We start from the raw sequence: 21,088 nt of genomic DNA on the forward strand, positions 1-21,088 counted from the left end.
TGTTGAAGGGGAAGGGACGACAAACTTAGCCAAGGATGGTTGGGTTCATGGGGGTGGTGGTCCAGAGAATTACCTAAACTGGTCATTAAAGTAAAGAATAACCTGAAGACCGCTTACAGAATTAGGGGAGCTTGGAAGGTGGATCAAATCTAGTGGATAGAATCATAGAAAGTATCTTGTTTCTTCCATCACTCAGCTCAGGGGTTATTTCCTCCAAAAGGAAAAAAAAAAAAAAAGCTTTGCTTGTGGCCCTTGAAGGCTCACAGCATCCTGGGCTTGCTTCCATCAATCCCTTATATCATATTGATATGATGTTTTGGGGTCTTGAGAGCAGGGAGTGGCTTCTTTGAATCCTAGCATCCAGCTGAGTGCCCGGCACATTGCAGGGCTCACGTATGTGTCCCCTGGACTTCTCTAAATCTGTTTCCTCCACTGAAAAACAAAGTCAGGCTGCCTGCTCTGCAAGGGCCCTTGCAGTCCTACCGGTCTGTGACTTCGACAGATCTGAAGCAGCCCGGGGCACACTGCTTCATAACAAACCCCCACAGTTTCGCTGTGGCTGGCTCAAGATTTTGAGTTAAGACAAGAATGGCCTGTGCCTGCTTTACGCCTGCCCCTGCCCTGGCAGAATTAGCCACCTTTCGCTGACTGATAACACTAGAGAGCCTGATGCAGCAGCGCCCGCAGCAGAGCAGAGATTCCAGCCTCCACCTCCCACACGACTGCTGCTGCTCTCCAGCCCGCAGCTTCCTCCGCGGCTCTGGATTGGCCCACAGAGCGACCGAGGGCTGAGAGGGAGCCTCTATATAATCCTCGGAGAAAAAGGCAGTCCCAGACAGTTTTGAAGTTTTCAGAGACTTTGCTCTGCTGATAAGAATTTGTGCTCAAAGCTGAGGAGCTAAGCCAGCTGCCAAAATGTGCAAAGGACTTGCAGCCTTGCCCCACTCGTGCCTGGAAAGGTGAGAAAAAGTTGTTTTGGCTTACCAGATGGAGGAATGGAGGATCTGCATTTAGTAGAGGATACCCAGAGGCAATAGAAGGTCACTGGAGTTTGTGGTGAAATGGGTGAACAGGTGCTCAGTGGTAGACTGGAGATTGTCTCCTCTTTGCTAACAACAAAGAGATTTTGAAAGATCTGAGCTAGGAGACGAATACAAAGGGTGATATATACCATACATCATTTAATGCATCATTTCCTCTGAGGAGATGCCATTTTATAGGTGCTTGTTCCGAGTCAGAACTGTATGGTTAAGAACAACACCAAGTTGCTGGGATTTGAATTCTGGCTCCACTATTACTCTTCATGTGGGATGGGGCAATTTATTCTGTATCTCAGTTTCCTTATCTGTAGAACGGGTCTACTAAGAGTATCTACCTCACTAGCTGGTTATGAGGATTGAATGAATTACTGTACATGAAAAGCCCAGAACACTGTCTGGCACATATTAGAACTATATAAATGTTAACCTTTATTAATGTCCATGGAGCAGAAGAGGACAGCCCAGGTTTGCAATGAGGCGGAGAGGATTTCTCATTGTTGTTTGCATCTTGATCCCATCAGACAGAAGTAGCTGGATTGTTGGAGAGAAGATAGCCCTTGAGACATAGAGGTTATTTATTAGCTAACATTATTTCTCAGACACGGGGGAACACCTTTGAGGCTCTGTGGCTGTCCTTGGACTAGACAATATTCTGGAGGGAATCCTAAGTATCTAGACCAAGTAAACAGAATAAGAACAAATATCTGACTTGTTAGAAAATGTAACCCAACAGCCCTACCTAATGCAGAGAGGTAGGGGTATTCATCATCTTCCTGTTTCTTAAGAATGACTCTGATAAATTTTGTTTGATCCAACATTATTAAAAGGAAATTCACGTGATCTTTGTACAGTCTAACTTCACTCCTAAAGCCATGGGGGATGTTTGCCTCAGAAGATTGTTTTGTTCAGTAGATCTGCTCTCCTGTCTCTTACAAGCTCAGGTTTTCATTTTGATGACTTTGACCCTAGAAATAATCTGAAAAAGATTTTTAAAGAGATAGCATAGCAAAGGGATTTGTCTCTGACAATACTGTCTAGTGCCTGGAAATAAAGCCTGCTCTCACTTCCTGCTGTCAAAAGCACAGATGATTTTTACAAGATGCATGCAAAATAAAGTAGCAGGACTTAAGTAACAGGAGTGAGACTGTAACCAGGCAGATGATACTGGCCACTGGACCAACCCTGGGGAGGAAGACAGGTTTCAGTGCTGAATACGATTTATTGCTATCAGCCTGTGCCTCCCTCCAAAGGAAGCCTGAGAAATGAAGTGAACATAGGGAGATGAAAGAAACTTCCTTGAACATAATACATAATTCTTTCTTCTTCCATTTTTGCAACTCTGAGAATTGCACAATTGATTTTTATAACAATTGTGATGCGTGCCTTTAGCCCCCTTATTGTTTGAAATTATGTACTTTCATGTAATGAATAAACCTCACCTCATTAATTGCTGAACGATTGAGTCTAGAATGATTGTAACATCAGTCTATCAGTCATTTTGTGATCCTGTGACCTACTGCTTGGCATTTCATGGTTAATCAATAGATGTTTGTTGAAAGTTTGGCATTGTTACTAATATTGTCCTATGTGTTCTTGTAAACACGCATAATGTCTGCTGAGACACATGGATGGAACATTTCTTTCATTGATTGCTATTACTGTTTTAGATCTGATTCTCTACCAACATTGATATTAAATCACTTTACAAATCTTTTAATGCACAGTAAATTCTTCTGCTCCAGGGTGTTCACAAGGAATATTATAGAGTGGCCAAAGAGCAAACTTATTGCCTTAACCCTTTAATTTACTGACATATGGTAGAATCCTGCAATTACTGTGTTATTCATGATTTTTCACCATTGCTCATAGAGTCCTATTTCCAATTACAATGCTGGCTGAGATGACTGTCTTGGAGAAATGAAATAGTGGAGCTGGGGAGCTGTTAGCACGCACTCATGGAAAGAACCTAATATTGTCTATTCTAAGGAGAAAATGATACTCGAATGCATCCTTCCAAATCTGCCTTCCTTGGCTCTACTCATAATGGAAAATGAACTAGTTAAGGAGTAAGGGGCAGACTTAGTTTTGTCATTACCTAGTCTGTGTTCATGAGCCAGTTATTTCACTTTCCTGAGATTTTATTTTCGTATTTGGTAAGTGGAAGCTGGATTAGTTATTTTTCAACATCCTTTCTAATTATAACATAGTTCAAATCAAGTGAAATACACTTGGTTTCAGTGTCTAGCAAGAAACAACATTTTTCCTAAATTTAAAAATTTTCCTAATTTATTTCTCTCTAAAAGTTTGGGAGTTAATTAATGAAAAATCATCAAGGATTCAACCCTGTCTTGAAATCATGGCTGTGCCAGAAGCAACCTACTCTGTAATTCTAATACAGACTTACAAGAAAGCAACACTTACTTTCACGCAAAGGGAGCTTTAGAAAATAGTTCTTTATTAATGTCTAAGGAAGCATTAAGCCAGAGTCAACTTTGATGTACTTGTAGAAACTCCTTTTTCTTTCTTTATTTGGATTTTAAAGATTATTGCTCATTACAACTCAAAATTGACCTCACATATTTATATATTTTTAAGGAGACCAATAATCCAAACACTAAATGGCCACCACCCCACAGTTTTCACCCACTGGCATATTGAAACCTATGCTCTGTGGGTGGAAATCTCAGAGAGTCAGTGGAAAGAGAAAGAGTTGAATTAATAGAAAATCTTACTTTTTGCCAGTGATTTTTCAACTTTTAATTTTAGGCTTCTCTTAAAAATGTTTTATTTTGAATCTCTTGAATTTCTCTGAGCAGGTTCAATTTTTAAGCTAAATAACATAGCTCTTTGGAAGAAGATGGAAGCATTCTGAAATAAAACATGTTATTATTATGATTCCCTGAAAATTCAAAGTTATGTAAAGCAACCAGTGTGATGATGATTATTTTTGTCCATAGACTAGTCCTGATACCAACTTTACAGTCTCTACTAAGCTAAAAAGGGGAGTAAAGAAGGAATGAAGACAAATCCTGACAAAGATTTTTCCCTGAGCTGTTGGTCAAGTGTCCCAAATGCTTTACTTCTATAGGTGTCTGACATACATCTGATTTCTGTTTAACATTATGAAGGCTGCCGGGGGTGGAATGTGTTTAATCCACGGTTCACTCAGGGACTTTTGGCCATCTCAAGTGTGTGGCAACACTGGGAGTTTCAGGAGCTACAGAATAAATGGGGAAGGTGGTGTTTGGTTATTTATGATTATTTTGCTAAACATTCAACTTTCCCCCATCTTCTCTAATGTATATGGGTCTAAGTGTGGACAATTTAGGGTAGAAAGGCACCTAATAACCAGGGCCACTAATCAACTCATCCTCCAAGGTTGTTAAACGCTCAGAAGCACCAAACAGAGCCGGTCAAAGCTGCAGGGTCCACAGGATTAAGTAAACACAGCTTTCTCCCAAAGGCATGAGCACATCCTTAGGCCAATTATAGAGAAAAGATAAGCACCTAGTGAACTCCAGATTGCAGCAATGAACTCAAATGAATGATAAATGAGTCAGAATGGACACAGAATCACTGAAGAGGCCTGAAGAGGCAGTGGCAGAGCCTCCAGGAGGGTTTGGGGTCATGCTTTCTGGAACAAGTGTGACTCTGAAGCTTGCTCCTGCTGATAGGGGTCTTGTGATGTAACTGCAACTATTTCGGTGAAACTCTGTAATCTTAAGAAAGTGAGTAAACTATGGAACAAAACAAGGAGAGGTGTCGCTAAGAAAAACTTTGTTTCGATTCTTACTGATGAAACAATTTCCACTGTTTCTCTGGATTGCCTTTCAAACCTCCAAGCTTGTCTTAGGCATAAGGATGAAAGCTCTCAGGGAAATTTCAGTTCAGGTAGGGAGATAAATGAGAGGAAAGTGGCCCTCTGTGCTGAGATTCGCTGTAGAAGAATAAATGCACCACGTATTAAGAAGCACAGAAGTAGGGGGAGCTGGGCTGGAGGCTCACAGAGCTGTCGGTGGTCAGGGAAGACGGTGCAAGAAGTCACAGGGGATGATGTGTAAGGTTTATGAGCTAAGCCTGAATGGGCCAAAGAGTGGGTCGGGTCTAAATAGGAAAAGGAGACAGAAGGCAGGCTTACCAGGCCAAGGGGCAAGTCTGCATGTGCAAAGACATGGAGATGAGACGGCCCAGGGAGTCTGGCTGATGTTATGACATCTTTGTGCAATCCGTATTATCTCTCCCATGCAAGCAGATGAGGAGGGAACTTTGAATTTCCAATCACAGCATGCCCCGGCTATTGTTTCCTTGGAACTTGTCCAGGGCCCCTCTACTCCTGGCTCTAAAAATTGAAAAGATTAGTTCATGAAAAAGATTTTCCCCCTTATGCCTAAATAATTCAATACTAAAAAGGCAATGTGTACTTGGCATGTAGTAGGCACTTAAGACAATCTGTCCTTGACACATAGTAGGCACTTAATTAGTGTTTTGTCAAAAGAATGCACAAATAAATGTACAGCAAGTGGAGACAGACCTGCTTCCAGGCTGACCTGGTGCTTCCTCTGCTTCCAGAAGGATTGGGAAGGACTATAGCTGAGTTGTTTTTTATGAGGCTACAAAGGGATAGAGTGTATGTTGCTAAATAAAGAGGGATTCCACCTGGGGGAGAGTGGGAGTGGGGTTGGGAGAGGAAGAAAGGTGGAGAACCTCCAGCATCTCTATAGTTTCATCAGGAAAACTTTGTTAAAGAGGTGAGTCTCTTTTTGCTTCTAATGATAGCCTTTAGCTATTGGCAAACCTCATGAAATTGTGTGGCTTCAGCTATTTCTCATGCAGTTTATGCCACAGTTCCTGTAATGAATTACTTTTTGTCTTCTAACTTTTGCCTTTCTCTATTCTTTTTTGTTTGTTTGTTTCGTTAATTTAGTTCTCTCTTATCTCAGGGGCATAAGTTCCTTGAGGGCAGGAAGGAAAGGTGAAGCGGGAACACAGACATGCCTGACCTTGGGGGTGTGGTGACCTTGACCACCTTCACGCTTTGTCACATGTTTCTCACAGTGGCCCATGCACGCCCTTCTGAATGCTGCCCGTCCTTTGACTTAACAATGAAAAGAATTTTCATCCTTGGGGCTGGAATAAGAGTGAATCGAAGTTTCTAGGACTTCACATAATTAACCAATTTTTATCTGCCAGCTGAGTAGATCCTGGAGTGCTGACCACTCATGAAGTCACATGAAGACTGCCTCTGACTGCATGAATCCGTGTCACACACATATACGCACAGCAATGGCAATTTCCAACTAGGATGAGGATGTAGAACTTGCCTCTAGACCAGGCATTAGAAATTGGGTCTTTCCTGGTAAACCTGCAGGTGTGATCAGCCTAATCATATAATGCATGCATCCCCAACACAGCTAATGCACACTGACTCCAGGCTTACTCACCTGGACCACAGAGGTCCTGGAAAGTCCAGACAGGGTATTCCTTTGCAAAGCATTCTATTCAGTTACTATGTCAAGACAAAGTAGCTTGGCCTGATATTTTTTCTCCTTCAAAAAGGAAATATTTCAGGGTTGAAAGCATTCGGTTACGCAGTCTTTGAATGCTTTTGGACAGTAGGTACCTAAAATTACGTTGGCTTTATGAATAGTAAGGGAGGCTGATGCAAGAAAAACAGATGTGGGACTTGAGGAGGGCTGTGTTGCAGGCTTTGGTTGAGCCCCTGGGACATGCCCCGCCAAGTGTGGGTCCTTGGCTTCGTGCAGGAAAGAATTCAAGAGCGAGCCACAGCTGAGTAAAGGTAGATTTATTTAGAGAGATACATCAAAAGGCAAGAGAAAGGCCATGAGGTGAGGGGGTTGGGGGCTCAGGTTAGAGTAAAAGTAGGTACACTCTCCATAGGCAGAGTGCGGGCCGTCTCCAAAGGGGGAGAGAGAGAGAGGCCATGAGGGGCAGTGCTGCCCATTTTGGGGGGCTTCAGTAGCTTCATATGCAAATAAGTGGAAAGACCAGCCTAAGTAGCCTGGGGAGGGGGCTGGGGTTCCCAGGAAGTTGTCTATTTCCCACTCTTTCACCTTTTGTGGCTAGCCTTGGGACTGCCATGGCGCCTGTGGGCGTGTTATTCACCATGTTAATATATTACAATGGGCGTAAAATGAAGCTCAAGGTCTACTAGAAGTTACATCTCCCATCATCTTGAGCCTCAAGGCCTGCTGGGGGTTGAATCTTTCACCATTTTGATGTTAATTGTGTAGCATTCCTTGAATGGCTGTGCCCTGCCACCTTCCTGTCTCAAGGCTAAGATCATTATTCTATTTTCTGCATGTTTTTGTTTCTTTTTTCCCAACTACTTTCCCAGACACTTCTCAAAACAATACCTAGGCCATCTAGAAAAAAACTATCACTCAGATCCTTAAACTATATATTCTAGAAAGATGTTGGAACTATCATAGTAGAATCAGAGGAAAAGATGAAGCATGAAGTGAAAATACGTGGAAAATGTGAAGTGCTCTACTATGTATTGCTCATGACTGGTAGTGAAGTGTGCGGAGCTGTTTTTGTCAAGCTAGTACTTTTTGACATTTGTGTGTGTGTGTGTGTGTGTGGACCATCTATTTCTTGATGAAGGACTTGTCTGTGGGGATATAGGAAGTTTAGAGAGAACTGAGATGTTTCATTAAAAAGTCATTTGTTGTATTTTTGTGACTTATTTTAAGTAATAGTTTACGAGAGATACCTGGGTCAACAGGACCATGGGACCGAATGACCAGTGCACTTTGGGACAAGGTCAACAGTGCAGTTCACACTGAAGACTTTCCCAGAAGAGTCCGCCCACTCTCTGAGGGTCTGGTGTTTTCTGGATGACAAGCTTCCAGAGTCCTGGACTCTGTTTCTGAATTCCCCAAGTCCAAAACATGTGTGTCACTTGAATACACACACACATGCACCTGCTCATGTGCACTCACACATGCATGCATCTGCACATGTGCACACACACGTGCACATGATATTTTTTAATGACTTGGAAAAAAGATGGATTGTTTGTTAAAATCAGAGATCTTTGCAGACAGATTGAAAGTGTCTGAGCCTGCTAGGAGGAAGCAATTTTTCTTTCATAAAGATGAATATAGATCAATGAGGATTTTTTTTTTCTCCCTTCATGGTTTGAATTTTACACTTTCTCCTTTAGCTAGCAACAGTGAAGGAAAAAAAAACTTTTTGTAAGTTGAGATTTTTTTCAAAATTCTAATTTGACAGTTCAAAAAGCCTTAATTTTTTTTTTTTCAAATTGCCTTCTTTTATCTTCCAGATCTTCTAAGAATAGCTTAACCTATTCTTGTCTCGCTTCCTGGCTCAGACAAGGCCCTGATGCTTGCAATTAGGCTGAAATGTGAGTGCAGATGGCTGGACTGCAACCAAGGGAAAGGGATATGCGACTTTCTTTAGTTGCTTATGGAACATATTTTATGAAATGGACATCAGCTTAAGAGCATGAAAAAGACAAGAATCGCAGAAACAATTGACCATTGTGGTGGTGTGGAATTGAGTGCCCAGCTCAATTTTGATCACATACGGATGCACAATGAAAGTCTAGTGACTCAAATTCATAGCTTCTGCCCCTTGAGATGGGATGTCATTTTTTCTTCCTCTTCTCTCATATGACCAGTTTAAAATCACAGACTGAGAATAGGAGCAGAGCCACGAAACAATTTCTTCTCTTGCAGCTGACAAAACAAGTCCAGACTCCTTGGTGACTTGTCCAAGATCACACAGCTGCTTAAAGCTGAAGCTAATTCAAGATCTCTCAATTTACGTATCACCTTCATTTTATTTCATCTAATGAACTTTGACTTATGAATTTTGTGCATCTTCACTGTTAAAATATTTCTTCTTCCATAAACATCATCTTTCAGAAGGTTTTGATTAGGAAACAAACTGTAGTCTTTAAGAAAACAATGATTTGTTAAACATTTCTACTGACCAGATGCACACAGCTGCCAATTACATTATCTGAACAGCATGAAATAGGTGATTTTGCATAGTAATTAAAAGCCTAGGAGCTGAAGTGACATTAGGTTTGAAATTGTCATTTACTGGGTAATTTGGGGCAGATTAAGTAAATTCTCTGTGACTCAGTTTTCTCATCTGCAAGATGGGGGTAGCATTTATACCTCCCTCAGGATTGTTATGAACACTAAATAGGGTTATGCATTATATGTGTTGAGTAAAGCATTTAATTAGCTGGGGACTGAGTGCTTTCTCTAAGTCTGTGATTTTTCTTAGTTATCTTCATGTTGGGAGACCTTGCAGCCAAGTCTCAGAATGGAGCCAGAACAAGGAACTGGGAAGCTTCCAAAACTGCTTCTTCTCCCTGCAGAGCTAAATAGGAGGTATGGGGATGGGACTCAAATGGAACAGCTCATTGCAAAGGACAATAGAAAGCAAATGAGTCAACTAGATGACAGGAAGCAGGAGAGAAAGGGGATCACAGATAACTCCTCTGAGCCTAGGGGTTGATAGAATAAATGGACTATTGACATAATTTGTTTGCCTGGAGGTGATACTCTTTTTAGGAGTAGGTGATGGGTTTATTTCTCTGAGCTAAGACCACCGCCTTTAGGAATTTTTAGAAGATGTCAAGTCAAAACCCATTATCTTGACTTTCCCAAAAGTTTTATTGTTGCTAAATTAATTTTATTAAAAAAAAACCCTCTATCTGCTGCATGCAAGGCTCCAGGGATTAACCCTAGATAGCTCTCCCATAGGACACTTGTCTGATTTGAGTTTGGGAGGCTAGGAGAAAAGAAGCAAGATTAGAAAAAAAAAAATAGCTGGTCCAGGCGGGGAATTCAGAAAACTGCATGTTAAAATACAGACCATTCTGTAAAGGTGAAAAAAATTAAGATTAACTGTTAACTGAAAATAAAAAAGTAGAATGGGGATGAGAAAACAGTCCGACTACTGTTAAGTTTATTTTCGATAGTGAACCAAATCTGAAAAACAGAAGCTAAGAGAGGATGTATTTGTTTCTTGTTGCCGCTGTAACAACTGCCAGAAGCCTAGTGACTTAAAACAATGCACATTTATTCTCATACAGCTCTGGACAGCAGAAATCTAAAGTGGATTCTCGGGTTGCTGGGGTTCCTCCTGCAGGGTCTAGGGAAGAAGCCTAATGTCTGGAAGCCTCCTGAATCCCTTAGTTCATGGCCTCATCCTTGGTCTTCAAAGTCAGCAGTGTAGCACCTTCCAGCATTTCCCGCTGTGCTTCCACTGGCACATTGCTTTCAGACTCTGGCCCTCTTGCCTTTTTCTTACAAGGATCCCTGTGATGATATTGGGCCCCCACAGATAATCCAGAATAATCTTTACAGCTAAAGATCCTTAACTTTATCACACCTGCAGAATCCTCTTTGCCACACAGGACAACATAGCCGCCTGTCCCAGGAACTAGGACATGGACATCTTGGACCTACCACCAAGGAAGATGTGGGAATTGTTAACTTCTGCCATGTGACCCAGCCCCCTCTTTCCTTCTGTGCCTGTTTCTATGCCTTGCAGACCATCCTTCTTATCATCGTAAGTGAAAATTTCTCAGGTTGCTGGCTACGTCTCAAGAGTTTAACGAGATACTTTTCCCATAGAAGACATTGTTCTTCCCTTCTTTTTTCTGTGGGATGTCCCTAGCACTCTCTCTGGCCTTGTTTCCCCTAGTTCTCAGGTCTTTTTCTCTCTTATTGTGTTTCATAGCTGATGGTCTCCTATCGGCTGTGGCTTGCATCCGTAATACATAAAATTACATTTGCGTTTGTCTAAGATTGCTGTGCCTTCAGTCTAGAGAAGAGAGCCCAGCTCAAAGACTGCTGCTTTGCATCATTCTTGCAGCAAACAGCCAGGTGACCATCTGCTTGGTTCTTGAACCCTGTCCCTATCCTGAGCGCAGACTTCTAGCTTTGTAACTCCTATCCCAATAGCCACACAATTCAGTGAATCCCTGTAGACCAAGTCTTGATGTAAGGGCCACAGGTCAGAATTCATTGCTTGTTGGGAGGAAAATGAGGGAATGTTCTAAGAATGCTGGCGAGGATTTTCTAGGATTATGACCCTGTGACCTATGCATGGACCTTGAAAGCCTCTTTGGAATTTTTGAAAACATATTAGGAAGATGGGAATTTCCATATTAAACTTTGGGAAGGATCCCTGGGGCACTGAGAGAAAATAGGAAGACAGCACCTGCTTTGGGATTCAAACCAATACCTTTTGCACCTCTACCGCACAGGATTTCAGCCAAATTCCAGCCCCAAATATCAACCTTTCTGAAAAGCTTTCTCTTTTCTCCCTCAAGGAAAAGCTAGCGCTTCATCCCTTGAGCTCTCAGAATTTTTTCATCTTTCAATAAAACTGTGTACATAGTTGGCCTTCTGTACCTGGGGGTTATGCATCTTCACAGTCAACCAACCGTGGATCTAAAGTACTCCAAAAAAAAAAAAAAAAAACTCAGAAAGCTCCAAAAAGTAAAACTTGGATTTGCTGCGTGCAAGCAACTATTTCCATACAATATACATTGTATTTATAACTCTTTACATAGCATATACACTATATTAGGTAGTGTAAGTAATCTAGAGGTGGTTTAAAGTATACAGGAGGATGTGTGTAGGTTATACGCAAATACTTCATCATTTTATATAAAAGACTTGAGCATTCTCAGATTTTTGTGTCCATGGGAAGTAGGGGAACCTAGAACCAATCTTCTGCAGATACTGAGGGATGACTATACACATCTTTATAAAGTGGGACCAACTTGAGGTCTGGAACAATTTCTTATTAATTTTGTAAAGCACCCCTCATACTATCTAGTACGGTGCCTGACAAGTGGTGGTTGCTCTGTTAGAGTCTGCTAAGTGAATGAATACAAATGTGAGTTATGAATCAATCAATAGATAATTCTGAAAAATAGAAATCTTGCATAATAAGGTGCTGTTTACATATATTGGGAGAAGGAGAGAAGAAATGGTTTAAAATAAAATTCTACGCTCCAGACAAGTAACAGTCCTCTGATTCCTCATCGTCATGTCATTATTTTGCTCAAAAAGTATTTTTAAAAATTTGGCCGAGATAAATGTCAACAAAGTGTCCTGATTATCTGAAGTTACGACTTTGTATCTGTTACATAAAGTGATTGCAAGAGGACACTTTAAGTTCTGGGAACAGAGGTTTAGTAAGTGATGTAATATATATATTAATGTCCATTAAGGCTTAGGTGAATTTATGTTACTCCTCTTTCCTTCCCTTCTTTTCCAATATGCTTTATTATTATTTCCAATATGCTTTATTATACCTTTGTAAGGTATAAAACAACTAGGGTCCATGTACAGCTAGAAACTCTCATTGTAGAATGCCCCTCTTTATAATTTAAAGCAGAACGACACTGAGATGTTCCACAGCTCTGGGTCACGCCAGTGTTCAGAGAAGCTCTCGTGGGAATGCCTTCTGACCCCTCCACTTTTGGAACTCAAAATAAACCATAAATTTCTGTCTTCCTCTTCTCGAAGACCATTTTCCCACTGTTCATTATCTGGCTTCCAAACTGAATTACAAATAGCCCAGAAATTCTGCCAATGATATTTTGAATAAGATGGAGAATTGAAGGTCAAAGGAAAAAAAACAAAAACAAAAAACTACTCCTGCCCCTGTCTGCTTTGTCCCTGCAGTGTGTCTTCCTTTACCCCTAATAACCTACTCTGAATGATGAGCATGTCAGAGACAGGCCATAAAAGCATGGGAAATGTTTCAATTTCCACGGGAAACCTTGGGTAGGGAGTAGTCAGTGCTTGGGAAAAACAATCCTTTGTTTTTCATTTTTAAATAGCAGCACAAGGCGGGTGATATTACAGTGCAGCTCTGAGCTGCACAGGGCAGCAGCAGAGGTCTCCACGTTGCCTTCTTTGTCTCTCTGGGGCAGCGTTCTCCAGCAACGGGTCTCAGAACTGGTTCCATTATTCCAAGGTGGAGGCCTCTGAAAGGAAGTTATCTTGCATGTCAGTCAAACCGATGTTCATTGAGTCCTATTTCACTCTATTCTATTCGTTCAGTAAACATTTATCACCCAACATCCCATGTGCAAGATGCGCTGTGACAGAGCAGTGGGACAAGTATTAGAACAGAAACAATAATAGGTCACATTTATAGAAAATTAACAAGGTCCCAAGTGCTCGTCTAAACACTGTGATGCCTTAACTTCCTTAGCTTCACAACATACATATGAGGCAGGAAAAGTATTATTACTACTTTACATAGAAAAATGGAAGCTTAGAATTTAAGTAGCTTGCCCAAAAGCACTCAGCTGATAAGTAAGAGCTGGAATACAAACCAAAGCAGTACAGGCTTGTACCTTCATCCTCCATGCCATCCTAGGAGTTAAAGCAACTTTATAAAGTACTTAGTTATTTTCAAGATGCTCTGGGAGGCCAAGGAAGTACTCAAAGGACTTGCTGTCTCACGGGAGTACATGCATATGGAACTCTGAGATACACATTCACAAGAAACTAGAGTAATTGGGTGAAAATGTGCTGTCTAGAACTTCGCTGAAAAACAGCATTCTATCCCTTGCTCTGTAAATTATTAGAGATCTTAGAATGAGATTTTATGAGATCTTTGAAAATATTTTAATCTATATAAACCTCAGTTTTTCCACATTTAAAATAAGGGGAGGGTGATTTAGAAGGTCTATAAATATGCTTATAGGTCCCTTAAATATGCTTCTGTTTTATGATTTTATGTTAGAGAAGACAGAAAGCAGTCTAGGCTGGAGTCGTTACAGAGGCTTCAGGGGGAAAGGCGAGATTGTTCTGGAGCATTAGAAGACATTTAATTGTCATATGAGTGGAGGGAGGCAGAGACGATGTGCTTGGGAGATAAGGAGGAGACCAATGGGACTAGGGGAATCGAGGGTCCTTAGAAGTGGAGGACCTTGGAAGCAAGAAGGGTATTTGAAATCGACACAGTTGATCAGTGACTCTCCCCATGTGGTCCTGGACTGGAAATATAAATTCTCCAGTCGCACTTCAGACCTCTTGAAGGAGGAACTCTGGGATGGGGCCCAGAAGCCTGTGTTTTAACCAGATCTCCTGGTGTTGGGGGTGCATGTTCAAGTCTGAGAGTCTTCGTGGTAAATGATACAGAGTCATTACAAGCAAGTAAGAGCTTGTTTATGCTCTGATAGTGAGCGGAGCATGCATGTAGTAAAGGGGGCACGTCCCAGAGATTCAGGCCTGGAGAAAGCTGCTTCATTTAGCTATGGAGAAGAAAAGGCACATTTAAAATAATTTTCTAGGGATAAAGAGCAACATTTGTGACAGATTAGCTGTTGGGAATGAAGAAGATGAACAGTTTAACGTGAATCAGAGAGTTTATAAATTACGAGAAGATGAAGAGTATTGTAATTAAAGATAAAAATGGGATGTTGGAAAGAGGATGGAATAGAAGGCATCCATGGTACAATTCACAAGTCATTTCTCATCTCAGGTCCTCACTTTCTCATTTACATTATAAAGCTGTTTAGTGTGAATAATATGGAAATACTAGTTTATAATAGAGAAGATATTAGAGGTTTATCACTAAACAGACTTCCTTCTTTCCTTCTTTCCTTCCTTCCTCTCTCTCTTTTCTTATTTTTAACTGAAAGAGAACTCACATAACTTCCTCAAGATCACCCAGCAAACTAGTGACCGAGTTGAAAATAGGGTAAATTTTACTCTGTTTACTGTCTCTCCTCTAAGATTCCTTCCTACCGGTATAGTCTATGTTGAGTTATCATTTTTTTCTGTAAATAAGCTAGACATTTGCCTTCATTGGCCCAGGATTTTCTGTAAGGAGATCATCACCACCGCCACCACCACCATCCCTGTTATTTGTGGAGTGCATGCTCGGTGTGCTAGGCATTAATATAAGTGCTTCCCATGGAATAGCCCATTTCATCATTCTGAGAACCTTCTGAGGTAAGTGCCATCATTATCTCCATTTTACAGACAAGAAAACTGAAGCCAGGTAGGGTTTCAAAACTTGGCAAAAGTCACACGTGTAGTAAGATAAATAATGCTCAGTTTGACTTCAGTATCCATGCCCTTAACCACTGTGCTATACTGTCTATTGCTTTTTAGGAAAAATTGCTTCGTTTGGGCATTAACCAGATTTTCTAGGGGAGAGCTCAGTGTTCCACATCACTTTCTCTCCAGGAATAGCCTTTTGACCTCTACCCTAGTTGTTTTGCAAACTCTTCCAATTATATAAGCTGAGACAGGGGTTTTGCCACAGTTAGGAGTTGGACATTTTCTCTGCCAAGTGCAGGGGGAGAGACTGAACACAATCCAGCACATTGCTTGTGACTAATAATGGGCTCGAGATCTGGAAAGCATCTTGTGAAATCATCTGGACAAATCTCGGAATCATATGACTTAGCTGTTATCCAGAACAGCTGGTTTTGTCTTTTCTTGATGAATTTTCTTCAGCCATGGGAAGTTTGCCACATTGAGTTCACTGTTTCCATGGTTTCATCATAATAGGGTTAGTAAGTTCTCCTGAGCACTTCCTGAATTTTTTCGGGGCGGGGGGCTTTTTCACACTGTTAGGTGGCTGGCTTTTGAAAAAACTTTAAATGGATACATCATTTCTTTTATCTTTCTCATCTGAAGCTTCACAGTGCCTTGAAGTCATTCCAGGAACCCTTGCTTGGGTCTGGGTATCGGCTTGGGTGAAGCTGGGAGCTCGGGGGCTAAGAGGAAAGTCCCATTATGGGCACCATACAACTGTCTCCCTCTGTGGTCCAGCCACCTCCCTGGAGTCCTGCAAAGGTGTGTGTGGCAGGGGAGAGTGGGTGTTGGTTAATTAGAGAACCCTAAACCACAGTCCTCCGCTCTTGCCTCGAGGATTCCCTCTTTTCTCTCTCTTTTTTTTTTCCCTCCTGCCTCTTCCTTTACCACTCATCAAAAGCAGTTCTTCTCTCTGGGAACAAGCCAGCATATCTCCCCAGCGAGTTTAAGGTCTTGGAAAACAAAGGTCAGAAATGGGATACTATTTCAGTCAATACCTGCTTTTGGTCTTTCCATGCAACTAACTGCCTCAGAGCTAAGAAAGCACAAATGCCTAGCTACCTTCTTGAAAATTAGAAGAAAAACAATAAGAAGAGGAAAACATGAATTGACATCTCAATAAATTAATATTTTATACATTATTATTGTTATTATTATTGTTATTTTAGAGAGTTGCCTCAGATCACCTGTTTCCTGCTTGTGTGCCATGAGGAGTAACTTTTTGCCCATGGAAGGAGTCCTTGCATCTAGATTCAGGGATTGTGTGCTTAAAATGGAACCGCTGTAACTTCACATGCTCTTCCATACTTGGAAATATCAGGGATGTGGGAAGTGAGAGTGTTTCTCCCCCAGGTAACTGAGGAAGAGGAAGCAGCATCAGGTAGGGCCAGGCTCTATCCACCTGCCCATGTCCAGCCTGCATTTCACGAACTGGGAGCAAACAGAGTGCTGCAGAGATAGATGTGCCTCTGTGTGCATCAGGGGCTCTCTTTTTCCATCACTGCTTTGCAACCCAGTACCTTCCTGGCTTTTACCATGTAGCTTTCCTTCTTTCCCAGCATGGAGTCACCAGAAATTGCTTCTGAGTTTTCCTAGTTCTCTCACTTCAGGATCTTGTGATTTTCCCAGGAGAGTAGTGTTTAAAGCATAGAATGCATTCATCCAATGAAGAGAAAATGAGCTTAACACATCAAATGTTAATGTCCCAGAAGTTAAGGGAAACTGCTGTGAACTGTAACAGTAGGTGGTAGAAGATGGCAGGGGTGATGATGGCGATGAAGGTGACGATGTTGACGGTTACTGTGTAACTTTTACATGCATCACCTCATGCACTCCTCACAGAAATTTTCACAGCAGGCACTAATGTTGTCCCCATTTTACAGATGACGGAACTGAGGCCAAGAGACATTATCTAACTTGCATAAGATCCCAAAGATAGTAAGTGGCTATTGAAAACTAGTCTAAATCAATAAATTCATGCCGAACTCTTAGGTTATTTTTGGTAGATAACTGTAGCTATTAATGGATAGTGGTGGGTGATGGTTGGTTATCGCTCCACGACTTCACGACCAGCGTATGAAAGCAAGACCACTGTACATATAATGAAAGCCAACTGTGCCATATTTATTTAGGCAAATAGCTGTTGACAAGCCGGTGCAAAATATTAATACAGCTGGTTCTGTGATCTTAGTAAAGGCCTAATGCTTTGTGCTCTGACTATAACTTGTAAGAAAGTTTCACTCAGTCATTAATATTCTGAGGTGCGATTCTGATACCCTTGTAGTTGGTATCAGGCAATAAGAAATCTCCAAATCAAGGCCTGGGATCAAGCCACAGGAGCCATCCGAGAGCTAATTACATTTGTATAACTTTTCTATGGAATGGGTGTGTCTCCAGTAAAAATGACCTGAGAGTCATTATTGTAACTGGAGGGAACCGATTACTTAGTGAACAAACTCACACGTCAAACCTCATTTCTAACATGCTTTGCTAATTGTCAGAGTGTCTGGTGTTGCTCTCTGCGCGGACAGCGGGGACACCCACGGCAGCCATCTATGGAGTGTGGCCTTTTTTAAAAAGCCTGCTGACCACCGCCGGGATTAGGACAAATAGCTGAAGCTAACTCTTCCATGGTGTCACCCTGCGGTGATTACAAACCAGCTGGAGTTTTTCGTTTCATTGTTTGGATTCCTTATTTTGTGTTTGTCTTGGCCCAACTGGAATATAAACTCCACGAGAGGAACTTGCCTTCTTGTTTCACTGGACTCCAAAACCTATGATGGTCTATGGCACATGGCGAGCGTTTAATAAATACACTTTTAATTTGTTGAATAAATAAGTGAGCAAGAGGAGACGCTGCCAAGGCCGGTGTTTTCTATCTCAGCTGCCATCTTGTGAAGTTGAGGCAGCTTGGAGATGGGATTCCCTGGTCTTTGACTGCAGTTTGCCTGTGAGGGGCCCTGACCGGGAGTTAAGCCGGGGCAGTTGAGGTAGGAGCTTGAACATAAGAATGAAGGTAGCTGTTATTAGGAGAACTTACAGAAAGGAGACGTTAGAAGATAAAGGGTTGGAAGGGTTTAATAGACAAGTGCGCCTTCTGTGCATGCGTTTGACACAACTGACATCGTAATTCTACATTGTTTTGGCCATCTTACAGTCTGACATGGCTTGTTGTTTAATTAATGACTAATATGAGTGAAAACCTTAAGGCACCACCAGGGAATGATTCAACTGTGTTTGGAAAGAGCTGTCATTTCTGGAGTTACAGCTTAATACATAAATAATAATAATAGTAATAGTAGTAATAATAATAATAATATATTCTTTAGAATTTTCTTCATCTGTCATTTGGACCACTGAGGAATATTTCATATTAACTAACCATAGAGTCATTTTCCATAATGTATCATATATTAAGTTATGTCAGGTTAAAAAAAGTGCATACTTTAACACAGCATGAGGAAACCACTCTTTCATTTTCTGCTAAGACATAAGCAATGAGTGGACATTCTTTAGTTCACATAGAAATAGGTTAAATTAGGGAAACAGTAGATGCCAAACTGTTACATTCTCTCCCCACACTTGAGAGTAAATCTTGATTTTAAGGAGCCGTGTTTGGAGGATCCTGGGGAGGTGAGAATTTCAGTTCTAGAATTGACCTGATTTTTCCACTGATATTTTCTTATATTCTACTAAGGGTTTTCAAGATCAATTATAAACCCCAATCTTTCATGATCCATGTATCAGTAACAGACTCCACTGATCTCAAGTTTTAAGTGAGCAGCCAACAAGAAGGCTTTTCCAGGCTTCAACCAAATGAACTGCCCTCGATGGGTCCAGCGCAGTGAACACACACCCTCAGGGCTCCCTTCCCTCCTCAGCCTCTGCTGGGGTTCTGTCCACGTGACTCCGATCTCAGCCACAGGCAAGAACTCAGAGGCGCTCTTTTCTTCCTTTGCTGTTCAGATCCAGCTGCCCGTACACTCCAGCTGCCGGGTCTCACTGCTAAGTGTTTTATAAATGTTTATTTATCTTTAATGGATATTTATTACATTTTTAGAGGGCATGTCCTTTTCACTCCTGTGGAGACAATCTTTGTGATATTTCTTCAGAAGGCAGCAGCCTGATGCTCACTTCTTCCCACAGCCAGCAGGGGGCATCTGCAACACAGATTTCACTTGGATTGAATTCAAGTCGGATTGTCCTTGACGTGGGACATACTGGAACATCTCTTTTGGAAATGTGTTGTAAAACCCCTGTCCTTTACTTCCCAACATTGCTCAATCTTTTATTTCTTCTTGACTGTCCTCGACACATGTCCAACCACAGGACTGGCCTTCGCCTCGGGGCTACTTCTATTTCTTTTAACTGAGTCCTGATAAATCTTGATCTCATAATGGATGCCGATCAGACTGTTAGTGGTTGTAATTACCCTCCCTGCCTCTTCTCATCAGAACGTGTCCTATCTGTGGTGAGGCAGAATGAGCATACTCAGTTTGAGCTCCCTCTTGTCTGTTTCCAACCTCTCTGCAGACAGAGAGAGAATTCAGTTGGACTCCTTGCAATCATTCAGTGGCTTCCCTTCTCCCCAGTCAGTCGCCTCAGAGACATCCTAGTCCTCAGTGACTTATTTTGTGCCTCACCCCAATCTCTCACCCACCCACTCCAAAGTGCAGTTTTACTATAACCTAGATGTTCAATTCATTCATTCATTTATTGATTCATCAACTTACATAGTAAATCTTTATTGAATGCCTATTAAGTGCCAGGCCCTGAGCTAAGCACTGAGACTGGAATTGTGAACAAGACAAGTACTGGGGACCCGACATTCTAATGGGAAAGGTAGATAATACTCAGATAACTACACAGAGATACAATGCAAATTGATAAAGGCCACGAAGGGAAAACACAGAGGGCTCTGTGAGTACACCAGGGGCAGCTGTCAGAGCATGTGTCTCCCTTAGCCTGTCTTTCCTTTTTTTTTTTTTGAAGTAGAGTCAGTTGCAATGTGTCAATTTCTGGTGTTCAGCACAGTGTCCCAGTCATGCATATACATACATATATTCGTTTTCATATTCTTTTTCATTAAAAGTTATTACAAGACGTTGAACATAGTTTCCTGTGCTATACAGAAGAAACTTGTTTATTTTATCCATTTTTACATACAGTGGCTAACATTTGCAAATCTCAGACTCCCAAATTTATCCCTTCCCCACCCTTTTTCCCTCAGTAACCATAGGATTGTTCACTATGTCCATGAGTCTGTTTCTGTTTTGTGGATGAGTTCATAGTGTCCTCTTTTTCTCTTTTTTTTTAGATTCCACATATGAGTGATATCATATGGCATTTTTCTTTCTCTTTCTGGCTTACTTCACTTAGAATGATGATCTCTAGGCCCATTCATGTTGCTGCAAATGGCGTTATTTTATTCTTTTTTATGCCTGAATAGTATTTCATTGTATAAATACACCATGATTTCTTTATCCAGTCGTCTGTCAATGAACACTTAGGTTGCTTCCATGTCTTGGCTCTTGTCCCACATCTTGTCTTCACGCGATCACATTTGAGCTCTATGTTCCTTCATCAATATATCTTGTCCACTTATATCAGAGACTAGAAAAATGTCTAGCACATAGTTTACATGTACGTGTCCTGCATTCACTTGTTCCACATGTCTCCAAGGCAAGGGACATCTTTGTAATCCTTGAAACACCTGGCACAGGACTTTATCTATAGTTGGTTATGGATAAATTTTACTTAAATATAATTGTATTTTTAAAAATTCTGCTCTGTTTTTGTTTTAGTGATTGCTTGAACTGTTTTCCACACTTGTTCGTCTTAAGGTAATAACTTTCACTCAATTCACCCATTAGCCGGAAGGACCGAGATGGCCCAGAGCTGTTTGAAAGCATGCCCACACAGGGCACAGATTTAAAATTGTACAGCCCTATAATTATTCAAACTCTT

At 41.3% G+C, this 21,088-nt stretch overlaps 1 protein-coding gene across 1 annotated transcript in view; it reads left to right on the forward strand.

Annotated features, from left to right (window-relative positions):
* Positions 1-804: 804 nt before the first annotated feature.
* The window catches only part of RGS5 (regulator of G protein signaling 5), a 39,664-nt gene continuing 19,380 nt past the window's right edge, over positions 805-21,088 (forward strand). The window contains exon 1 of the mRNA XM_006209036.4: positions 805-959. Coding sequence (XP_006209098.1) covers positions 916-959 — 44 coding nt within the window. The 5' untranslated portion in view covers positions 805-915. The remainder of the gene's footprint in view (positions 960-21,088) is intronic.

This window comes from Vicugna pacos, chromosome 21 (assembly GCF_048564905.1).
Source record: "Vicugna pacos chromosome 21, VicPac4, whole genome shotgun sequence".
In the NCBI taxonomy this organism is placed as follows: Eukaryota; Metazoa; Chordata; class Mammalia; order Artiodactyla; family Camelidae; genus Vicugna; species Vicugna pacos.